The following is a 25,105-nucleotide window of genomic DNA, read 5'->3' as shown; positions in this document are numbered from 1 at the left end:
CGCCAATCCGAGTTTGAAAGAGTAATTTCCAATCATCTATAATTGGATTGTCAATATGGATTTTACAAGTTGAATCAATTGAATAATTGAATCACTGATTGATCAATCATCAGAATATAAAAAATAATAAATAAATAAATATCATTAACACAGACGGTCGTCTTTCCCTAAGGTGAGCAACTTAATGCTTCCGTTATAACGTTATACAACATTTATTCCTACCACACGATCACCACAGTGATGAATAATATAGAAGTAATAGATCTCAGGCGGGAATCGAACCCACAGCCTTCGGAGCAGAAAACGGGGCCACTACAAAGTGCGCCAACGGGCGATGGTCTAGAGCACACCGAGAGGAAGCAGCGCTACTCACGCTGAGGCCGTGCTTGGCGTTCCCCAGGCTCCAGCGCAGGCCCGCCAGCTCGGCCGCGTACGCGAACTGCTGCAGCGCGTCCCGCAGCAGCAGCGCCCACACCGACGTCTAGTCTAGAGCACACCGAGAGGAAGCAGCGCTACTCACGCTGAGGCCGTGCTTGGCGTTCCCCAGGCTCCAGCGCAGGCCCGCCAGCTCGGCCGCGTACGCGAACTGCTGCAGCGCGTCCCGCAGCAGCAGCGCCCACACCGACGTCTAGTCTAGAGCACACCGAGAGGAAGCAGCGCTACTCACGCTGAGGCCGTGCTTGGCGTTCCCCAGGCTCCAGCGCAGGCCCGCCAGCTCGGCCGCGTACGCGAACTGCTGCAGCGCGTCCCGCAGCAGCAGCGCCCACACCGACGTCTAGTCTAGAGCACACCGAGAGGAAGCAGCGCTACTCACGCTGAGGCCGTGCTTGGCGTTCCCCAGGCTCCAGCGCAGGCCCGCCAGCTCGGCCGCGTACGCGAACTGCTGCAGCGCGTCCCGCAGCAGCAGCGCCCACACCGACGTCTAGTCTAGAGCACACCGAGAGGAAGCAGCGCTACTCACGCTGAGGCCGTGCTTGGCGTTCCCCAGGCTCCAGCGCAGGCCCGCCAGCTCGGCCGCGTACGCGAACTGCTGCAGCGCGTCCCGCAGCAGCAGCGCCCACACCGACGTCTAGTCTAGAGCACACCGAGAGGAAGCAGCGCTACTCACGCTGAGGCCGTGCTTGGCGTTCCCCAGGCTCCAGCGCAGGCCCGCCAGCTCGGCCGCGTACGCGAACTGCTGCAGCGCGTCCCGCAGCAGCAGCGCCCACACCGACGTCTAGTCTAGAGCACACCGAGAGGAAGCAGCGCTACTCACGCTGAGGCCGTGCTTGGCGTTCCCCAGGCTCCAGCGCAGGCCCGCCAGCTCGGCCGCGTACGCGAACTGCTGCAGCGCGTCCCGCAGCAGCAGCGCCCACACCGACGTCTAGTCTAGAGCACACCGAGAGGAAGCAGCGCTACTCACGCTGAGGCCGTGCTTGGCGTTCCCCAGGCTCCAGCGCAGGCCCGCCAGCTCGGCCGCGTACGCGAACTGCTGCAGCGCGTCCCGCAGCAGCAGCGCCCACACCGACGTCTAGTCTAGAGCACACCGAGAGGAAGCAGCGCTACTCACGCTGAGGCCGTGCTTGGCGTTCCCCAGGCTCCAGCGCAGGCCCGCCAGCTCGGCCGCGTACGCGAACTGCTGCAGCGCGTCCCGCAGCAGCAGCGCCCACACCGACGTCTAGTCTAGAGCACACCGAGAGGAAGCAGCGCTACTCACGCTGAGGCCGTGCTTGGCGTTCCCCAGGCTCCAGCGCAGGCCCGCCAGCTCGGCCGCGTACGCGAACTGCTGCAGCGCGTCCCGCAGCAGCAGCGCCCACACCGACGTCTAGTCTAGAGCACACCGAGAGGAAGCAGCGCTACTCACGCTGAGGCCGTGCTTGGCGTTCCCCAGGCTCCAGCGCAGGCCCGCCAGCTCGGCCGCGTACGCGAACTGCTGCAGCGCGTCCCGCAGCAGCAGCGCCCACACCGACGTCTAGTCTAGAGCACACCGAGAGGAAGCAGCGCTACTCACGCTGAGGCCGTGCTTGGCGTTCCCCAGGCTCCAGCGCAGGCCCGCCAGCTCGGCCGCGTACGCGAACTGCTGCAGCGCGTCCCGCAGCAGCAGCGCCCACACCGACGTCTAGTCTAGAGCACACCGAGAGGAAGCAGCGCTACTCACGCTGAGGCCGTGCTTGGCGTTCCCCAGGCTCCAGCGCAGGCCCGCCAGCTCGGCCGCGTACGCGAACTGCTGCAGCGCGTCCCGCAGCAGCAGCGCCCACACCGACGTCTAGTCTAGAGCACACCGAGAGGAAGCAGCGCTACTCACGCTGAGGCCGTGCTTGGCGTTCCCCAGGCTCCAGCGCAGGCCCGCCAGCTCGGCCGCGTACGCGAACTGCTGCAGCGCGTCCCGCAGCAGCAGCGCCCACACCGACGTCTAGTCTAGAGCACACCGAGAGGAAGCAGCGCTACTCACGCTGAGGCCGTGCTTGGCGTTCCCCAGGCTCCAGCGCAGGCCCGCCAGCTCGGCCGCGTACGCGAACTGCTGCAGCGCGTCCCGCAGCAGCAGCGCCCACACCGACGTCTAGTCTAGAGCACACCGAGAGGAAGCAGCGCTACTCACGCTGAGGCCGTGCTTGGCGTTCCCCAGGCTCCAGCGCAGGCCCGCCAGCTCGGCCGCGTACGCGAACTGCTGCAGCGCGTCCCGCAGCAGCAGCGCCCACACCGACGTCTAGTCTAGAGCACACCGAGAGGAAGCAGCGCTACTCACGCTGAGGCCGTGCTTGGCGTTCCCCAGGCTCCAGCGCAGGCCCGCCAGCTCGGCCGCGTACGCGAACTGCTGCAGCGCGTCCCGCAGCAGCAGCGCCCACACCGACGTCTAGTCTAGAGCACACCGAGAGGAAGCAGCGCTACTCACGCTGAGGCCGTGCTTGGCGTTCCCCAGGCTCCAGCGCAGGCCCGCCAGCTCGGCCGCGTACGCGAACTGCTGCAGCGCGTCCCGCAGCAGCAGCGCCCACACCGACGTCTAGTCTAGAGCACACCGAGAGGAAGCAGCGCTACTCACGCTGAGGCCGTGCTTGGCGTTCCCCAGGCTCCAGCGCAGGCCCGCCAGCTCGGCCGCGTACGCGAACTGCTGCAGCGCGTCCCGCAGCAGCAGCGCCCACACCGACGTCTAGTCTAGAGCACACCGAGAGGAAGCAGCGCTACTCACGCTGAGGCCGTGCTTGGCGTTCCCCAGGCTCCAGCGCAGGCCCGCCAGCTCGGCCGCGTACGCGAACTGCTGCAGCGCGTCCCGCAGCAGCAGCGCCCACACCGACGTCTAGTCTAGAGCACACCGAGAGGAAGCAGCGCTACTCACGCTGAGGCCGTGCTTGGCGTTCCCCAGGCTCCAGCGCAGGCCCGCCAGCTCGGCCGCGTACGCGAACTGCTGCAGCGCGTCCCGCAGCAGCAGCGCCCACACCGACGTCTAGTCTAGAGCACACCGAGAGGAAGCAGCGCTACTCACGCTGAGGCCGTGCTTGGCGTTCCCCAGGCTCCAGCGCAGGCCCGCCAGCTCGGCCGCGTACGCGAACTGCTGCAGCGCGTCCCGCAGCAGCAGCGCCCACACCGACGTCTAGTCTAGAGCACACCGAGAGGAAGCAGCGCTACTCACGCTGAGGCCGTGCTTGGCGTTCCCCAGGCTCCAGCGCAGGCCCGCCAGCTCGGCCGCGTACGCGAACTGCTGCAGCGCGTCCCGCAGCAGCAGCGCCCACACCGACGTCTAGTCTAGAGCACACCGAGAGGAAGCAGCGCTACTCACGCTGAGGCCGTGCTTGGCGTTCCCCAGGCTCCAGCGCAGGCCCGCCAGCTCGGCCGCGTACGCGAACTGCTGCAGCGCGTCCCGCAGCAGCAGCGCCCACACCGACGTCTAGTCTAGAGCACACCGAGAGGAAGCAGCGCTACTCACGCTGAGGCCGTGCTTGGCGTTCCCCAGGCTCCAGCGCAGGCCCGCCAGCTCGGCCGCGTACGCGAACTGCTGCAGCGCGTCCCGCAGCAGCAGCGCCCACACCGACGTCTAGTCTAGAGCACACCGAGAGGAAGCAGCGCTACTCACGCTGAGGCCGTGCTTGGCGTTCCCCAGGCTCCAGCGCAGGCCCGCCAGCTCGGCCGCGTACGCGAACTGCTGCAGCGCGTCCCGCAGCAGCAGCGCCCACACCGACGTCTAGTCTAGAGCACACCGAGAGGAAGCAGCGCTACTCACGCTGAGGCCGTGCTTGGCGTTCCCCAGGCTCCAGCGCAGGCCCGCCAGCTCGGCCGCGTACGCGAACTGCTGCAGCGCGTCCCGCAGCAGCAGCGCCCACACCGACGTCTAGTCTAGAGCACACCGAGAGGAAGCAGCGCTACTCACGCTGAGGCCGTGCTTGGCGTTCCCCAGGCTCCAGCGCAGGCCCGCCAGCTCGGCCGCGTACGCGAACTGCTGCAGCGCGTCCCGCAGCAGCAGCGCCCACACCGACGCCAGGCCGCACGCCGCGGGCTCCGCGTACGCCAGCGGGCTGCAAACTGACTTCTTGTACCAGCGCTCGAGCACTTCAATCTGATCGGTCCACTGCTGGACACAGGCCTCCCCGAGTTCGCGCCAGACGGACTACACCGGGATCGCTTTCCGCAATACCCATCCAGCCCACAAACTTACATAGCGACCAGCGACCGACCGGCGGACCGACAATCTGGTAGAAAACTGTTTTAATAAAAATACAAAGGTGGCTTTCAAGTATAAGGTCCACCACATAGTGAGCAGATACGATAGTTTATGGAGGCCCGCAACGCCAGGACCATTGCAAGCACGTTGCCGACCAAACCCGCATCACCCTCCCCCCCAGTTCTGGTCACCTCACCCACCACAGCAACACTACTTGAAAGCATAATTATTTAGATCTTCTGCAAGGTCGAAATGTTATGTTAATAACCATGCCACGAGGGGAGGTCCAAAAGTTCGTGGAATGGAGGAGATGGAGAGGAGATAGGGTAGCTCACTTAGTGTCATACTAATTGGGGACTCAGCTTCTATCACTTCAGCCCTATTGCATCATTCGCTTACGAACACTCACCTGCTAAACAAGTAAATCCGGAAGAAAACTGAAACTATGGAGAAAATTGAACACCGTGCTGTGATAAAATTCCTTACCAAGCAAGGAAAGAGCGCTCAGACAATTTTGAATGAAATGGAAACCGTTTATGGGAAAATGTGCCCTAGTAAATCAATGATTTACAAGTGGCATGGTATTTTTAAACATGATCGGGAGTCGATTGAAGACGACCCCCGCTCGGGAAGGCCAGTTAAGGCCACCACATCAGACATCATCGAAAAAGTGGAAAAAATTGTACTGGAGGACATCCGTTTGAAAAAAAAAAACAGTTATCTGCATTAGTTGGCGTATCAGATACTACCATTTTGCGAATCCTACATGACCACCTGGGTATGACAAAAGTCAGTGCAAGATGGGTACCGAGAATGCTTACGCCGTTTCAGAAACAGCAATGCGTCGATGCGTCAAAACAATTTTTGGAGTTGTGTGGAGACGAACCTGCTCAGATTTTGGAGCGGATTGTTGCCGGAGATGAAACATGGGTTCATCACTTTGAGCCTGAGTCCAAACAAGAGTCCATGAAATGGCATAAAAAGGGGATACCACCGCCAAAGAAATACAAAGTGTCGGAGTCGGCTGGAAATTTGATGGCTCTTGTGTTTTGGGATTATGAGGGGTATATTACTAATTGGTTACAAAGAAAAGGGAAGGACCATAACCGGAGAATACTACGCAACGATATTAGAAAAATTGAAGGAGGCAAGGCAAATTCAAGGAAAAACGTCGAGGAAAATTGACTAAGGTTGTGTTGCTCTTGCAAGACAACGCGCCGGTTCACAAGAGCAGAGTTGCAATGGCTGCTCTGCACACGCATGGCTTCGAATCACTAGTCCACCCACCTACAGTCCAGATCTGGCCCCAAGTGATTTTTATTTGTTTCCTAATTTAAAAAAAGACTTAAGGGGAAGGAAATTTTCCGACGACAATGGGGTAAAGGAGACAATTTTAGCTCATTTTGACGCAAAAGATAAAAAATATTTTTACGATGGCTTAGGAAGATTAATTCATAGATCTAATAAATGTAGTCAGCTTAAGGGTGACTATATTGAAAAGGAAAAATAGATTTATTTGTTAATTTTATTTCAAACCCTTCCATTCCACGAACTTTTGGACCTCCCCTCGTTTAAGCTAACTTCACACTATAAATAAAGACATTCTGTAGTATATTTAGTATCAGCATTGCACGCGTGCGAAGCCGGGGCGGGTCGCTAGTACATAAAAAGGACATTAATAATAAAAAACCGTTTAATACACACCTCACTAATTCCAGGGTAATGAATGCCTTAGGCAGTAAGAACTCGTTGTCTTGCTTGTACCAGAGTCTCATTAACGGCGTATCCTGAAAAAAAAAACGAAATTTTTGACTTTTAAAGTGCGATATTCTATCAAGAATTAACAACGTTATAAAAAAGTGTGTGTGTACTTTGTACGCACGTAAGAAGTTATACTTCATTGGCTAGCTTAACTTCAAGTTGCTAACTTCTTCTCCATTGACAAGCTAACTTCAGGGTGTCGGTTTTTTGTGACGGTGTGCGCGCGCATCGTAAAAATGTACCCTCATAATTTTTTCCCGAACGCGCCAAATGAAGTATAACTTCAAAAATACAAAAGTTAAATAAAGAAAAAAAATATATATATTTGGATGTCCAAAAGTAAAAAAAGTCGGATCATATACATAGGGGTGATTCGGAATCCCCAGGGGGGTTTCTAGCTCTGGACTTCCGCTTGACAGTCTTTCCTGGGACAACCTGTATACATAAGCATATATTTACCCCGAGAGCGTGACCATTCAAATCAAACTATAGACGTTTTCACGCACTAAATCAAGAAATTCTTTTTTCAAGCAGACTTCAAAAATATTCTTAAATCGTCATTATGTATTGTGTAATATTTTACAAAAAAAAAACTATAAAAGGTCATATTTAATACTAACAAAAGTTGTTGCTGTACAAAGTTACTATTTGTATGTATGATTTGATATTATCTTTGTATAAATAGTTCGGCAAACAAGCGTACGACTCACCTGATGGTAAGCGATTATCGTAGCTCATACACGTCTGTAACACTCGGAACCCCCCCCCCCCCCCAGAAGCTCTGGTCATTTTACTCACCCACAGGAACACAACTCTGCTTGAGAGCAGTATTACTGATCTCCTGTAAGGTCGAGGTACTTCCCCAGTCGGGCTGCTCAAGATTTTGAGCGGAATGTATCCTGCTGTACCCTCAGTGTAAGTCATACCTTGATAATGGCGGGTGCTATCGCCTCGGCGGTAGGATCGGTCGCCTTTTCCAGCTCCAACCTCGCTGGTATGAACTCATTGGGCAGCGGCAAGTGGATCTCCGGGTTCAATTTCACCGATTTCCATTTCTGAAAAATATGTCTACATAAACAAAAAAAGTGTGCGTGTGCACACACACACGGCAGAAGTGTAACTTCGGAAAAGGAACCTAGAAGATATTTTTCTCACCGAGAATATCATTCTCTCCTATACATTCATGCGTTTGCTTTTTTTATCGTGACGCATTTTCGTTTCATCGAGTTTCAAATCAAAACAATTCTAAAAAACAAATTTCACTTCAATTAATCGCTAAATGTCTTTATAAGCGCCCAACTGAACTATTGGACCATGCGACGATTTTTTTTTAAGTCTAGAAACAAAAATGTCTTTATTCAAAAAGGCTTCAAAAGCACCTTCGAATTGTCATTTTACAAATTAAAATTTTAAAAGTGAAACTACCCCCGATTCGGTATACAGATTCTGCAAAGAAGACACGGCAAGAAACTACGCAGTTAATCTTTTGAATTAGTAACGTCTTGCATGTAATATAGCCTCACTATATCCACACATCTTTATCATCTATGTAGTCCTGCAGCGAATAATAAGTTTAAGATATTAATTTCTTTTTAATACAAACTTTAAATTTATTCTCAGACAATTTCAATATCGTTTGTTGAATTTTATTATACGTGCGAATACTATAACCCAAAAAGGTGGGAGGCAGAGTGAGTTATAAGTTAAAAGTTATACAGTACTTTGTATAAAGTTCATACGAAAGAGAAATTAAAGAAATTGCGTAGAATTTTTTTTTTTTTTTATGTCACTATGTCGACAAACAAGCGTACGGCTCAGCTGATGGTAAGCGATTACCGTAGCTTATAGACGCCTGCAACACCAGAAGCATCGCAAGCGCGTTGCCGACCCACAATCCCCAATCACCCCACGAGCTCTGGTCACCTTACTCACCAACAGGAACACAACACTGCTTGAAAACAGTATTATTTAGCTGTGGTCTTCTGTAAGGTCGAGGTACTACCCCAGTCGGGCTGCTCCATATTTTGAGCAGGAAATTCCTGCTGTGCCCTACCTCAGTTTCACTTCTTCTTCTTCTTCACGGTGAATGAGAATAGTTTGACCGTCGGTAAGATTGTCCATCTGACAGATTAGCTATTAAAAATAAAACGACAGAAACAGGCGCCAATAGGCAGGTAAATTAATTGAGTTCACTCACCTCAAGTGTTTCGTTATCGATATCCTCTTGAAGATACTTCGTGCCGTACCAGGGTTCCGTCTGTGTGCATTTGTTCTCGAAACATCTGGAATTGTGTGCAAATTATAAATTAGATTCGGTACCCAAAAAAGAGCTTGGACGTGTTAGAACACGTATAATATGAGCAGTGGTCATCAATGCTTGTCTTTAAACATTAATGATATATAATTAAACTAGCGACCCGCCCCGGCTTCGCACGGTTATAAAAACAATCAGTGTTCCTCTACTATACTATGCATGTATTACACATGTAAACCTTCCTCTGGAATCACTCTATTTACTAAAGAAAACCGCATAAAAATCCGTTGCGTAGTTTAAAAGATCTAAGCATACAGATAGTGGGATGCAACTTTGTTTTATACTATGTAATGATAAACAATTACGACCAAAACATCAAATATTCAATGATTTGGTATGCTAATCCTGTGTCCGGGACCACAATAAAACACAAAACGAACTCTCAGACTACGGTAAACATTTATATGACTCATTCAATCACTGTATAACTCATACAAACACTCGATATGAGCGTATACAAAAATGACAAAACTTAAAAATAGTTACTCACTTCGCCACAACCCCCACCCTTACGTTGTCGGGGGTGAGAAGTCCAAGCAGGTTTTCTATGAGGTCTGGCCTCCACTCCGTCATCAGGTAATATGCGCTCAAAATGTCCTGCATCGGGAAGTCCTAGACACCAAATTTATTATTTCTAACTATTAGGCCAAAAACTTGAGACAAAGTTATATTTTTGGACATCAAATTCAGATTCACAATTTTGGATAGTACACGAGCAGAACTAAAGCAGTAAATGTATGGATAATTTAAGGAAAGGTCCTCCTTCTCATATAGGAGATCGATTAGAGCTTGATCCACTACGCAGCTCCACTGCGGGTTAGCGGATAATTTCGTTACCGTGAGTAACAATAGATAATAGATTTCTACTATCAAAACTGGACCAACGGTTTTAACATTGGTAATAATGGTGCTGATCTGTGGTAGAAACAAAAAAAAGCCGATTTTAATTTACATTGACAAGTATAGTACAATACATCTTACGAAGGACAACTCAAAATCTAGTCTAATCTATCTATCTAGTAATGCTGTGTGGTTATGGCATTAAATAATACAGCCACCCCCTCTCTTCCCGTGGGTGTCGTAAGAGGCGACTAAGGGATAACACAGTTCCACTACCACCTTGGAAGTTGTAAAGTCGACCGATGGCGGGATAACCATCCAACTGCTGGCTTTGAAACACACAGGTCGAAGACGGGCAGCAGCGTCTTCGGTGCGACAAAGCCAGCCCTGCGGTCACCAACCCGTCTGCCCAACGTGGTGGCTATGGGCAACGCACATTAGTTCATGCCATTTTTGGCGCGAACTTGTGGAGGCCTATGGCCGGCAGTGGACTATATTAGGCTGAAGTAATGAGTCATCAGAACTCTGTCAAATTTAAATGAGACCACACGACAAGCACTAGCTTTCGAATAACAAAGAATCATCAGAATCGGTACACCCAGTAAACATTTATGAAGTAAAACATATGTGTTAATAATTGTATTTGTTAGCAAACAAAACAACCAACTTCAATCACATCGACAAGTTATACAACGTAAGTAGACGACAAAAAATAACAAGCGCACTAATCGTCACTACGATTTTCGAGGGTTCCTCTCGATTCCTCTGAGAGTCCATCATTGGATCCTGGTTCCCTTATCTACCACCACCCATGGGATATCTCCTTTCCAAGAAAAACGAATTATCAAAATCGGTTCATAAAAGACGAAGTTATCCTCGAACATACATTAAAAAACATATTATAGATACAGTCGAATTGAGTAGCCTTCTCCTTTTTTGAAGTCGGTTTAAAAAAGTGTTTGTGTAATTATATACGCAAGTAATTCATTGGCTAGCTAACTTCACGTTGCTAACTTATTCTTCGTTGACTGGCTAACTTTAGGGTGTCGGTTCTTAGTGACGGTGTGCGCGCGCATCTTAAAATTTACTCGCATGATTTTTCTCTAACCCCCCAAAAGAAGCATAACTTCAAAAATCGAGTCGAGTAACCTCTTTTTTTTTAAATTACCCCGAGCTGGAGTCGAACCGGAACGGTTTTACGTACCTGTAAGAGATGCGCATGCGCAACTACAGCGGCGCGTGCGTCTTGAACGTCCCGGAAACGGAACTCCAGAGCCATCAGGTCGCGCTGCTCCTCCCACACCCAGCGCTGAGGACCCTGGGCCTTCAACATCGCCACGTACTGCAAAGAAATAATCCTTTTCAAAAAAATTCCTGTTATCAACATACATCTTGATAAATCTTGATAACAGCAGAAATATCCTGCTCAAAATCTGGAGCGGCCCGACTGGGGAAGTACCTCCTTACAGAAGACCACAGCTAAATAATACCGCCTTCAAGTTGTGTTGTGTTGCTGTGGTGAGTAAGGCGACCAGAGCTTCTGGGGGGTTCGTGGTATCAATGATCAAATGATGATCGAAAACTTGGACTTTTTGTTTTTTTTGAAAAAATTGATGATTAAACATTTATACATAAGCTTTATCAGAAACTGGAAAAACAGGTCCATAAAATCTTATGTATTAAATGGCTTATACCTAAATGCTATTCATAAATTTGACCAACTAACCTGAAAGACGAGTTCAACAATTTCATCGATGTGGTCAACTCCAGCCTCCGTGAGGTCAACCTGAACACCGAAGAAGGCGAAACCCCTCGCACCTATACGCGTACCTCCTACCAGACTGGGGATAATGGTATATCATCAGAATCGACACGCTAACTACGGGTTTGCTATCAAAGTTTAACTGTGCTTAAATTCAGGATATTGGCTAATGAAATGAGGATATCATTTATTTGGGAAAATTTTTGACCAGCACTGGACTGCGATAGCTTGAAGAGAAGAGAAAGGGATTATATGAAGCTATTTGATATAACTTTTTCAAGATTCCGCCTGTGACAATATCTATAATTTCACTCCAGCCTATCGCAGTCCACTGCTTGACATAGGTCTCCACAAGTTCGCGCCATTTTTGGCGTGAACTTATGTGTGTTGCCCATAGTCACCACGCTGGGCAGGCGGGTTGGTGACCGCAGGGCTGGCTTTGTCGCACCGAAGACGCTGCTGCCCGTCTTCGGCCTGTGTATTTCAAAGCCAGCAGTTGGATGGTTATCCCGCCATCGCGGTCTGCTTTTTAAGTTCCAAGGTGGTAGTGGAACTGTGTTATCCCTTAGTCGCCTGTTAGATCTACTCTACTTTTTTAAAATAGGAAAAGCCCTAAAGTATTTTTAGGAATTCACATCATACTAGTCTCGCTTTGAAAGGAATTCAATTGGTACCAATCTTTAGTAGAAATATCAAAAAAAAAAAAATTGTTAGCAAATTTGAGTTTTGCTCGAAGGATTACAAATATCCAAAACAACTGGTGTTATATCTTACCTATTACACCAGCCCCTTGCCTTGAGAGCTGACAGCAAGCTCCCTGGACCCTCGTGTCCCAGGAGGTGAGATAGGTAATGTCCAGGCTGAAAATAACACACACATATATATATATATATATATATCAATTTAAGAGGTTAGTCAGTAGCGTAGTGTGATTTTATGCCCACCGAAAATAAAGGTGCACACCAGTGTATGTGTGTGTGTGTGTGTGTATGTATGTTTGTCATTGATCTACCACTCGCTGTAATGGATTGTCAATTTTATTGTAAGCAGAACCGCATGCCTGGATCTTATTTCCACAGGTAATAATAAAGCCCACTCACACCGCTCTTGTAATGCTTCCTCGTATCTGGTATGGGGAAATCTATAGACAGGGTCCGAAGATCTTTGATAGGGTAGCAGTAGGCGCGTTTTCTTCTTAAATCAGGGGGAAACGGGTGATCGGGCCACGTGGGAGCTGTTACTGATTTGTCTTCTACCGGTGAGAACAACTTGACTACAATTTCTTCTAACTCGTCGAGGGATTCTAGAAAAAAAATAAATACTGAATTAGTTTTAAATAAATAAATTTAAACACCTTTAACCACTTCAGCCTGTAATGTCCCACTGCTGGGCATAGGCCTCTTTCCCCATGTAGGAGAAGGATGAGAGCTTAATCCACCACGCTGCTGCCAATGCGGGTTGTCGGAAATATTCCCTACTATGAGTAACAATCCTTTAACCATACGCACACTGTCATCTGTTTCCAAGCAAATAAATGCTTGTGTTATAAGTAACAGTTGACTGATATAATTACATATTTTTATTTACTTACTAGCAGCCCAGACGGACTTCGTTCTATCAAAAGTTAATAGATTTTTTTTCTTTTAGTATCAAAACCTTCCGTGGGTTTTAAGGAACATACAAAAAATAAATTAGCCGAATCGGTCGAGCCATTCTCGAGTTATGCGCTTAGCAACATTCATTTCTATTTATATAAATAAATATACATATTATATTTGACGCGTTAGAGCAAAGGTCACAGCACTGGTTTGGGGCTGTTGCATTGGTGATCGCGGGTTCGATCCCCTCACATGGCTCATATTTGTATTGGCCATTCACATGTGTGCGTTTGTGTTTGTTTGTTTCCGAACCCTCGACACATGAGTGAATCCTAGCGAGGATTTTATAATTTACTAGCTGACCCCGCAAACGTTGTTATGCCATATATGTTATTAACCCCCTTAATCCCTCCCTCTTATAACTTAGGGGGATGAAAAATATAGATGTTGTTCGATTCTCAGACCTACCCAATATGCACACAAAATTTCATGAGAATCGGTCAAGCCGTTTCGGAGGAGTTTAACTACAAACACTGCGACACGAGAATTTTATATATTAGATTACACACAAGCACAAATTAAGTATTAACTACAAACTGTGCCAACGGGCTATTAAAATGTTAATTGGTTCTTTAGCTATGTGGGCCGACTTTCTCCTTCAAGGGGTTGTGGGTTTGGTTCATACTCCAAGTCTGGGTGTAATATTTTTTTATACAATTAGATTGGCAAACAAGCGCATGCAACACCAGACGCATCACAAGCGCCATGCCGACCCTACCCCCCATCCCCCCCCAAGAGCTCTGATCACCTTACTCACCACAGGAACACAACATTGCTGAAAGCAGTATTGTTCAGCTGCGATCCTCTGTAAGGTCGAGGTACTTCCCCAGTTGGGTTGCTCCAGATTTTGAGCAGGATATGTCCTGCTGTACCCTACCTCAGTTAACAGGTATGGATTCCTAAAATGAAGTATACCAACCTTTCCCCATGACAATGAGCGTCATTATATTTGCAGAGTACCATTTCTGGTGAAACTTTAACAGCTCCTTGCGCACATCGATCCCTTTTTCTTTCGGTATTATTTCTAATGTGTCTTTGTTTCCTAAAAAAAAAAAAAAAAATATAAAAATAATTTTTTATAATTCAGCTTAATAATGCGGTCGATTTCATCAAACTTTTGCAAATGTAAACGTCTATTTTTTTTTCTTAAAATAAAAAATATTTTTCGTATAATGTTATAGAGCTTGTATTATGGAGTGGACACTATTGATTTCAATTATTGTCATTATTTATAATTTATTAACGTTATATAAGAATGTATGTTTTCCAAATTAAAATAAAACATGAATAAAAATGATTTGGAGGTTATAACAAAATAAATATAACTTTTTTTTTCTTATTATTTTGGCAAATATAAACATATTCTGTGGGAACAAAGTTCCGAGCAATAGTTTGTTATGATACGAGCTGTGCTTAAGAAGGCTCTCGCTATTAGGTGTACATGATACGACCGGGACCGACGGCTTAACCTGCTCTCCGAGGCACAGTGGGGAGATCCGCGAGGACAGACATCCAAATAGGAAAGAAATATTTGTAAATAAAAATATCTGTGGCGACATCTATCGCGCGACTACGAACTACGTAACTAGAGAAAAACTGACGTATCCTACATCGCGCTATCAAAGTTATCAGAGTGATTGAGTATATATACAAGATCCCGATAACAACCGTCGGGGCGTTAGCCAGACACAACACCCGTCTGGTTGGAGGATCCTCCCTTTTCGATGGCTGACGTGATTCTTCATACACCTCTACTAAACTACACCTCTACTAAACTACACCTCTACTACATCCCGACCGGGAATTGAACCATCAAATGGACCGTCTTTAGACGCCTACAATGCACATATATTACTACACCAGAGCAGGTTTTACTTTACTTATAAAGCCTCAAAAATTCACCTGTGCCAAACTTGTGGAAGGGGTGTTTCGGGTCAGCCGTGCTCTTGTTCAGCTGGTCCAGTCTCCAAGTATCAGATGACAGATTCTTCTCGTGTTCAGAGTTGACCGCACTCAGTTCTCTGCCGGTCGCTGATTCCGTAAACAGCGGGGATATGAAGAACTGAGCGAAGCTTTGGAAGGAAATTGTTTACCTTATTATGTATTGATCACAATTCTTTTTAGAGCGTTATTAAAAATGTGATCCGGCGAGGCGAACGTAAGCGGAGAGACAGATATAAGATTCACTAACTTAGAAAGAGAGAGAGTTACGTTTCGTAAATTTTACTTCAGTCGTGTGGTCTAAAGCACACTCGTTTTTTTTTTTTACTAAAGACCTTCAGAATCATTGCGATTTAAAACTCTTAAAAAAATTAATAAATAAATAAAAAAAAAAAAAATAAAAAAAAAATTAAAAAAAAAAATATATATAAAAAAAACTGTGTTTTAGTACAAAATTAGCCAAAAAGAAGATAGAAGGATAGAAAAGTTAAAAATTGCAGTTTAAAATGCAGTTAATAATGCTTATTTGACATCAAATTTTATAGTTATCGATGATTGGTCTTTTTTTGGGTTCAGACAAAGATTAAATCGAAATTCGAACTCACATATCCAAGGCCCCCGATAGATGCTGAGGCAGCACATCGAAATAGTATGTGGTGTGGTCTGACGATGTGGACGCGTTCGAGGACCCTCCGTGAGCCGAAAGGAACTTATTGTACTCGTTCTCCTAGAAAATATTACAAAACAGTCATTAGATTATCTGGTCGTATCGTGGGCTGATAGCAATCGTTAAGAGACTAATAACTGCAGCACTGACTGGACACGGTCCGTATAACAAACACCTATTTAATATGGGCATTACCGACAGTCCCCTGTGCAGAGCTTGCATGGGAACAGAAGAAACGGCTACGCATGTACTTCTTTACTGTCCAGGTGTAGCGGCTTACCGGGCACAACATCTTGGCACCCTCAAGACACTTCCGGAGATCTTCAAGAAGCCAAAAAAGCTTCTAAAGTTTCTGGAGGAGCTTGGGTGGCAAGAGTGAATCGAATCACTCCCACACACGCAAAATAGGCGCAAAGTCGTCGAGTTGCGGAAACCAGCCCGTGTTAACCATACCATACCATAGCAATCGTTAGTCATAGTAGGGAATACATCCGAAACCCCGCATTGGAGCAGCGTGGTGCATTAAGCTCTGATCCTTCTCCTACATGGGGAAAATTATATATTCCCCAGGAAGATTTTCTCCTGTGTCGGTGGTTCGGAAACACATTTTAACTGAGGTAGGGCGCAGCAGGAATTTCCTGCTCAAAATATGGAGCAGCCCGACTGGGGTAGTACCTCGACCTTACAGAAGATCTCAGCTAAATAATACTGTTTTCAAGCAGTATTGTGTTCCTGTTGGTGAGTAAGGTGACCCGAGCTCCTGGGGGATTGGGGATTGGGTCGGCAACGCGCTTGCGATGCTTCTGGTGTTGCAGGCGTCTATAAGCTACGGTAATCGCTTACCATCAGGTGAGCCGTACCCTTGTTTGTTGACCTAGTGACATAAAAAAAAAAACATACACAAGCAGAACGCCCAGACCACGACAAACATCTATATGGCCAATACAAATATTTGTAGTGAGTGGGGATCGAACCCGCGACCGCCATCGCGACAGCTGCGCTGCGGCAACGCGTCATCAATAATAAAAACATTTTCTCATAATAGTTGTATGATATTCTAACTAAGGTATACATACTTCAGGATATTTCGCCGTGCCAAGGAACAGCATGTGTTCACAAAAGTGTGCCAATCCCGGCAACTCATCTGGATCACTGAGGTAACCTAAAAACATATGATAAAAATTTATCTAGCATATATGTCACAAATAGGCTTTATCAGCAGGAGGTAAAACAGAACCAAAAGGCTTGTTATTGACCAACTTAAAAAAGACGAGTTTCTTAACTTGATTGTTTTTTTTTTAACGTGTGTTAATGATTCTTTTTATATTCGAAAACACATTTGTCTGTTACGATGTGTCTTACCTATGTTGACGTCCAGTGCAGCAGCTGACTTGTCAGTCGTAGAATCACTGATCAGTAAAACTTTAAGACGATTTGCTAGATGCAGACCTCTGTGAATGAGATACACTTTGTTATATTACGGATATCTTAGCTAAATAATACTACTTTCAAGCTATACGGTGTTTTGTGGGCCATACAGATGTTTGTCGTGGTCTGGGTGTTTGTGCAGTTTTTATGGGTCTCTCACCGTGCCTCGGGGAGCACGTTAAGCCGTCGCTCCCGGTTGTCCTTCTCCTACATGAGGAAAGAGGCCTATGCCCAGCAGTGGGATATAACAGGCTGAAGCCTTAGCTATACGGATCATAATATATACATCAATACATACAATGTACATTACTAAAACTATTAAGTCTAAATGGGAAACTTCTTTAAAGGCCATTTTAAGCACATATTCACACACATACTAATTTTTAACCGACTTCCAAAAAAGGAGGAGGTTCTCAATTCAACTGTATTTTTTTTTTATGTATGTTACATCAGAACTTTTGACCAGGTGGACCGATTTCAACAATTTTTTTTTTTAATCGAAAGGTGGTGTGTGTCAATTGGTCCCATTTAAATTAATTTGAGATCTAACAATTACTTTTCGAGTTATATATAATAATGCGTTTTTACTTGACGCTTTTTCCGTCGACCTACGTTGTATTATACCGCATAACTTTCTACTGGATGTACCGATTTTGCCATTTCTTTGTTGGAAAGGGGATATCCGTAGTTTGGTACCATGATAAGGAAACCAGGATCTGATGATGGGATCCCAGAGAAATCGAGGGAAACTCTCGAAAATCCGCAATAACTTTTTACTAGGTGTAACGATTTTGACTATTTTTTCGTCGATCTACGTTTTATTACTCGTCGATGAAATTGAAGTCGGTTTTTTTTCGTTTGTGAGCAAACACAATTATATTTAACTAAATTAGCTCCTACATACCTATATTCCCGTTTATCTTCAGGACTTTTGATAATATCATCATATTTCTTGATAACACCAGTGGGGCTGTCACTGCCTATACCCGGCCGGGGCTCGGTGGGGCTTTGTCCTCGGTTTAGCGAACGAGGCGCGCACTGCGGCACCGTCATACCGGAGTGGAGGCGTCGCTGTGTGTATATGTTGCTGAAATGAAAATCAATATTTTATCTATCGGAGTAATCATCACAGCACTAATCGTTATGCTGGAGGCTTAGGGTTCATTATTTGCACATGACACATTTTTGACCGACTTCAAAAAGGAGGAGGTTACTCAATTCAACCGTATATATATTTTTATATATTAATATGTGTTCAGGGATAGCTTTGTCATTTATGAACCGATTTTGATAATTTTTTTTTGTTGGAAAGGAGATATCCCAAGTGTGGTACCATGATAAAGAAACCAGGATATGATGATGATATCCCTGAGAAATCGAGGGGAACCCTCGAAAATCGTAGTAACGACTAGTGTGTTTGTTATTTTTTTTTTTTTTTTTCGTTGACTTACGTTGTATTACTTGTCGATGTAATCGAGTTCAGTTTTTTTCGTTTTTAACAAAATTATTATAGACTTTACAGGTAACTCTAGCAAACCATAGTGGAGCAGCATAGTGGATTAAGCTCTGATCCTTCTCCTACATGGAGAAAGAGGCCTATGCCAACCAGTAGGATGTTACAGGCTGAATCGAAATACTGATGTTTGTAGTGGTGTCTGGGGTATTTGTGTATTGTGTGTTTTTAAGCCCCCATACAGGAGTAGTTCCCAGCGGGAGCCATTGGGTGTAAGATATATTATTGTATGTTTGTTCATTTTTTCTTTTTTTAAGCAGAAATTATGTCATTTGACATTACATATCAATGTATATATACATTAATATATACATACATTGTATATATACTAATATTATAAAGAGGAAAGATATGATTGTTTGTTTGTTTGCATTGAATAGGTTCCGAAACTATTGAACTGATTTGAAAAATTCTTTAGTAAAGCTACACTATCTTCGGGTGACATAGGCTATATTATAAAATTTATTTATAAATTTTGTTGTTTTTTTTTTAAATACCCGTGTGAACCAGTGTGAGCTGCTAGTTTACTTCTAAATATCTAAAAATCTACTAATATTATATACCTGAAGAGCACATTTGAAAGAACTAATCTCAGAAATTGTCTGAATTGGAAATTTTTATTACTTTTTATTGCCTATTTATGGAGGAGATGTCAGAATTAGTGTCGAGCAGAGTTTTAATGTAAAATATTACAGAAAAGAGAAAATTTTAATCCTCATTTATTTAATATGATATGATAAAAATGTTCTTAATATCATTGCATCATTATAAGAATGTGATGTAATAATATAATTTAAAATTAAAAATTCAATATTAGTAAGTTACTAAAGGCATCTTCGCGTAATGACGATATGTTGATGCAAAAAACACTTAAATTTTAATACAATAAAAACGTTTTGCAAACTAATTGAAAACAAAATCTTACCTTTAAAATTCAAATTAGTATGACAAAAAAAAACACTAATTATTTACGAACACACAAAGAATGCAAAACTACAAAGTTATCTATTTCTAGCAATATTTTTTTTAACATATTTTAAATTAATAACTTAGAACAAGGCATAAAACAAATATTCCTAACCTATTACCGCTGGCTCGATAAGAAAGGGTTGGCGAGAAGCTATGAAAGCCAATTATTAATAATCTTCTTGATGCCAGCTTGAACAATTTAAATTAAATTCAGTTTAAATTATTCACAAATTTGTTTAATTAATTTCTTTGTACAATGACGATGAGCTATTATTGAACAACTTGACAATGACATTGACATGATTATGACACAATCAATATATCAATACCTACTTAAATTATCATGTAATTTATTTATGTTTCACGAATTATAAAAACATCTTTATTTAATGATAAAAAAATAATATATTCGCCAAATAATTAGTGTGAAAGAAAGGTATAAGCACAAAATTATAATACAAGTTAAGATTATTTTTTTATTAATATTTGTAATTTCTGTGTTAAGATGTAGAAACCAAACGCACCTAAATAGAAATATCTTTATTCTTAATCCTTTGGAAATAGTTATTAAATTTAAATGAAACAGTTCCTATGTTATTGTTTCAATACTACCTTTCCATCGTGTGAAAAAAGTCTAAGTAGCTTTGAAGAAGATTTTTTTTTTTTTGTTATATTTAAGAGAATAAAATAACAATAAAACATAATTTATATTAATTTGTAAATAAATTCCCGGAACATATTAAATATGTAACATATAATGACAAAAAAATTACATATTAAATATATATACGACTTATTTCCTGTTCAATCCAATACGTTGCATGCGGCGAGATCTTCTTAATTTCATACTTTTTTTTAAATAATTTGGCCCTACAGCACATTTGCTAGGTACTGACTGATAGGTGGAATTTTTACTCTCTCATTCTCTTACCTGAGCTTAAACACTAAGAACAAGTGGACAAATTGACGTGTGTGACTGTGGATTTCAATCACTCTAGAAACACGTAGGTACACTTTTATCGACAAATCACAATTAATGTATTCTTAATTGATAGTAGTTGTAGGTACATTAACAAATTCTGTATTTCAAATAAAAATAAAACAATACGTGGGTAGTTGAAAAGCTTTACATTCACAGCTGTATGATTACGGCAGTTTATTTACCGATCTCGGTATGATTTGGTTGTTAAATATAACTTTTGTTTTGTTCAAGGTCATACCGAGACCGTGTCGTCGGAAATACTCGTTTAAGCCGACCAGCATTTGGCCTAGCTTATCCAACGTTTCTGCAAAGATGACGATATCGTCGGCGAAACGAAGGTGAGAGATGCATGCGCCGTTGACGTTGACGCCTCGTTCCCCCCAATCGACGGTCTAAAAGACATCCTCCAGGGCAGTGGTAAACAGTTTCAGTGATACTACATTACGTTACATTAACCCACGCCGGAGGAAAATTCTTCTTGTTTTCTTGTCTTTGATATGAACGGTCATCGTTGCCGAATCGTAGATACATCTCAGTACCTCGATATATCGCCAGTCGATATGAAATCTCTGCCATGAGTCCAGGACAGCCCAGGTCTCGACAGACTCGAAGGCTTTCATATTAACCACAAATGCCATACACAGCCGCTGATTATATTATTCTGTCTTTTGTATAATCTGCCGAACAATATGGATGTGCAATATTTCGAAACCCAGCGGTAGTTAGAATTCGTTGAGTCTTCTGGCGAGACGATTCGTAACAACCCAGACGTGGCTCAGAAGTGAGATCGGTCTGTAATTCTTTAAGAGAGACTTGTCGCATCTCTTAAAAAACAGCACCACCACACTGCTGGACCATGCCTCCGGCGTTGGAATAAGACAAGTATCAGTTTTCGAATAAAACAAGAATCATTAAATATTGTCAAGTACATATGCATTTTTAATTAAACGGTTTTATTTAGCTCACCCCGTTTGTTTTATTTTTTATTCTTGGGTCAAATTTAGTAATTCGAATTTCACCCTCTTCCTGTCAACCGATTAATCTGAAATTTTGTATACACTTTGGATTTTGGTGACAATACAATTATGTTTATTCATTATCATTATAAATTCAAGATGGCCGCCGCTACAAAATGGCGGATAATTTATGTTTTATTAATCCCATCAATATGGGTATCAAATGAAAGGGCTCAACAAGCAGAATACAATATACTATAAAAAATTGAAATCCAAGATGGCGGCCGCTACAAAATGGCGGATAACGTAGGTTTTATCAATCCCATCAATATGGGTATCAAATGAAAGGGCTCAACAAGCAGAATACAATATACTATAAAAAATTGAAATACAAGATGGCGGCCGCTACAAAATGGCGGATAACGTAGGTTTTATCGATCCCATCAATATGGGTATCAAATGAAAGTGCTCAACCAGTATAATCAATGTACTATATAAAATTAAAATCCAAGATGGCGGCCTCTACAAAATGGCGGATAACTTAGGTTTTATCAATCCCATCAACATGGGTATCAAATGAAAGGTCTCAACAAGTAGAATACAATTTACTATGCAAAATTGAAATCTAAGCTGGCCGCCGCTACCAAATGTCTGATAACAATTTTTTATCAATTCCACCATATTGGTAATAATGCAATCAGAGCCAACACTGTTAGATGATACCGCTAAAATATTCTTCTTAACATCACTATTCGTGAATTGACTAAATTGAAAAAAGGGAGTATCACGAGTTGTAGAAGCTGAAATTTGAGAAATTGTATTTAATTTTGTTATGTTATCAAATGTAACAGAAGATGAGAAATGCTGATTAAGTAAATTTAAATTTAAATTTTGGGAATTAATGTCACGTCGCTGCTTCCCAACTCCCAGTGATTTGAGGAAATTCCAAACTCGGGCAGAGTCATTTTCCTCAATAACAGACTTATAGATATGGCGTCGATGTTCATCCCTGCACACCCTGTTACAGCGATTCCGAGCTTTCCTGTACTTCTCACGATTTGTTTCATTGGGATCGAGTCTATATTTAGCTTTCAATGTCAATTGTCTACAATCGTTGATTAAAATGTTTGTTTTGTAATGTTACACTATAATTAGGCAGTTGTTCAAATGACAACGATGGACGTGTGATAAGTAGGGCTAGAATGTGGAAACAAGCTAGCAAGCTCGATTATAAGCGAGTTTTAGGGTTTCATAGTGGTGAGCGAGTAGTACTTTTATCATATGTTCTGTCGATTAAAGACAAACTACGAGCAGTGAAACGATTCCTCGCCAGCCAGCAGTGTGAATGTCCAACGATAAACTAGTTGAAACATCTCTTTTATTTACATGGAGTGTATAACTATTGGAATTTCCATGAGCAAGAACGAATTAAACGATTCTTCTATCGCACATTAAGTCGATAATTTGTAGACAATTGACGTGCCCCACGGTTTTATTTTAGTCTAGTCTATGCATATGTTTATAATTCCCACGACTGTATCTATTTTATTATTTTTTGGTTTTTAGTACATTTATCTTAAACATTGCAATGTATGTTTAACATAAAACCGTTTAACTTAAAAAGTTTTTTTACCTATTTTTATTTTCTAGTTTTTAGTTTTTATTTCGCATTCTGTTTAATTCATTTAGTGCTTCATTATTGCAAGGCCCATCTTAAATATTGAGGTTGTATAGTGCACTGTATTCTTCTTGTCAAGCCCTTTTATTTGATACCCATATTGGTGGGATTGAAATAAGTCGAAAAATGCTAGATCGTAATTAAAGTTAGATCGTAATTAAATTTAAATGGGACTACATGACACGCACCACCATGAATTTCAAACAAAGATGTTCGAGACTTGCTGGGAATTCCTCTGTAATTTTTCATATAAGCTACCATTATTAAATTAATGCGTTCATGGGATCTGTTTTATTTATATTTCGAATGTGGGAGAAATTTTCATTAGTTCAATTTTTAATATGTAAATCAGAGTCCGAGAGGCCCTCTGAGCTTGCCCCTTTATAGCTACGCCAATGGACGTTGCATACTTTTTCGCAGCACCATCTATTAGGTATCCAATAAAACTACCTTTGTGAATATCGATCAAATGATATTATATGGTCATAGTAACATCACTTACATCTACTATAACATAGTGAGCTGTATTATTTACTAGAGATTCTATATAAATAATGTTGATGATTCTTATTTTAATCGAAACCGCCGATGCTTTTCTAGTGGTCCCATTTAAATTAAGCATCCAGAGATATCGAGGGGAACCTTTGAAAATCATAGTGGCGACTAGTGAGTTTGTTATTTATTTTTTTTGCCTACTTACGTTGTATTACTTGGAAGTTGGTTTTTTTTCGTTTGCTATTGCAATTATTTATGACATTTATAATACCCGCGAAAAATTGACATATTTAAAACGTCATAACTTGCGCTGTCAAGGGTACTCGAACTTCTAAGTCTCAAAATCAAAATTTATTAATTTATCCACTGAACTTATCAAATATACAACAATACACATTTTAAAAGTGATTATATTAACAAAAAATAAAGATTATTGCTTAAAATGGATGAGTGGGAAGTGTTCATCGAGGGATATCGTGATAGTGATGATCCAAAGGAATTCACGAAAGTTTTAAAAAGTGCTGATAATATAATTGCAAAGGATTTAGCTTCTTTTGAAATAGGTATTTGTTTATTTATTTTTTTATAGTAGTTAGAGATATTAATCATTTTCTAATTGGTTTGTTATTACATCGTAATATTTTACAGTTTTCGCCAAAGTCACTTCAACTTAAGTAAACAAACAGTCAAATTTCTGAACTTGTAATCGATTAACGCATTTAGATCAAATATTTTGTTTTTTTTTTAATAGTTAACATTTAAATATATTGTTTTTAAATTTTAATTTCAACTAATATAAAAGTATGTATTAGTATTTCAAAAGTAACATTCAATTTACTTTCGTTGAATTACTAAAACATTATGTTGAGATGAATAAACCTTTTTTTTTTCAGAATGGTTCCTGTCCTCTCTCCTTGAGAAACCTGTAAATCTATTAAAGATAGTTGCCGACAAACGCACCAGTGACGATTGGAACGATTGTGTTTTAAAGTCGTTAAAGCTACTCATAAGCATTGTAGTTAAATATGAAAATGCTAATATATATTATGAAAAGATTGTATTGGTAGGATATTTTTTTTCTTTTTGAGATATCAATTTCAATTAAAATGTCTCAATTCTTTTGTTTTGTTATTAACTGGCAGCTTCTTTTTATGTGTAGGATAAAGAGAAAATCATTATTATCAATAATTTTTAATCAGTAAGAATGCTTATTAGGTGGTAGTATGGATCAAATCATCACTACTAATATTATAAATATGAATGCAAGTTTGTTTGTTACGCTTTTCACGTGACTTATATTTATATACTTAAACTTTGTACACATATTCTTGGAGGTATTAGAAATAACATAAGATACTTTTTATGTAAAAAAATTCAATTAGAGCGAAGCCGCGGGTTAAAGCTACTTTAAAATAAAAACTAAATTCCACACAATCTGTTTAGTAGTTTTTGAGTTAAATAGTAAAAGACACACTCATCCATCCCGATCTCGATCGAACCCAACACTG

General features: G+C 42.8%; 1 protein-coding gene across 1 annotated transcript in view; it reads right to left on the bottom strand.

Annotated features, from left to right (window-relative positions):
• Positions 1-18,079, bottom strand: part of LOC123666755 (insulin-degrading enzyme) — a 38,175-nt gene extending 20,096 nt beyond the window's left edge. Inside the window, exons 1-15 of the mRNA XM_045600810.1 lie at positions 17,909-18,079; positions 16,939-17,027; positions 16,653-16,738; positions 15,515-15,636; positions 14,871-15,040; positions 13,888-14,010; positions 12,411-12,613; positions 12,085-12,170; positions 11,275-11,389; positions 10,753-10,890; positions 9,199-9,320; positions 8,592-8,676; positions 7,321-7,449; positions 6,338-6,420; positions 4,343-4,487 (exon numbers count right to left, since the gene is read on the bottom strand). Coding sequence (XP_045456766.1) covers positions 4,343-4,487; positions 6,338-6,420; positions 7,321-7,449; positions 8,592-8,676; positions 9,199-9,320; positions 10,753-10,890; positions 11,275-11,389; positions 12,085-12,170; positions 12,411-12,613; positions 13,888-14,010; positions 14,871-15,040; positions 15,515-15,636; positions 16,653-16,738; positions 16,939-17,027; positions 17,909-18,057 — 1,845 coding nt within the window. The 5' untranslated portion in view covers positions 18,058-18,079. The remainder of the gene's footprint in view (positions 1-4,342; positions 4,488-6,337; positions 6,421-7,320; positions 7,450-8,591; positions 8,677-9,198; positions 9,321-10,752; positions 10,891-11,274; positions 11,390-12,084; positions 12,171-12,410; positions 12,614-13,887; positions 14,011-14,870; positions 15,041-15,514; positions 15,637-16,652; positions 16,739-16,938; positions 17,028-17,908) is intronic.
• Between the last annotated feature and the right edge of the window lie 7,026 nt (positions 18,080-25,105).

Source organism: Melitaea cinxia, chromosome 27 (genome assembly GCF_905220565.1).
Source record: "Melitaea cinxia chromosome 27, ilMelCinx1.1, whole genome shotgun sequence".
NCBI lineage: Eukaryota > Metazoa > Arthropoda > Insecta > Lepidoptera > Nymphalidae > Melitaea > Melitaea cinxia.
The sequence above is the reverse complement of the archived record's forward strand: the minus strand, read 5'-3'. Positions and strand labels throughout refer to the sequence as shown.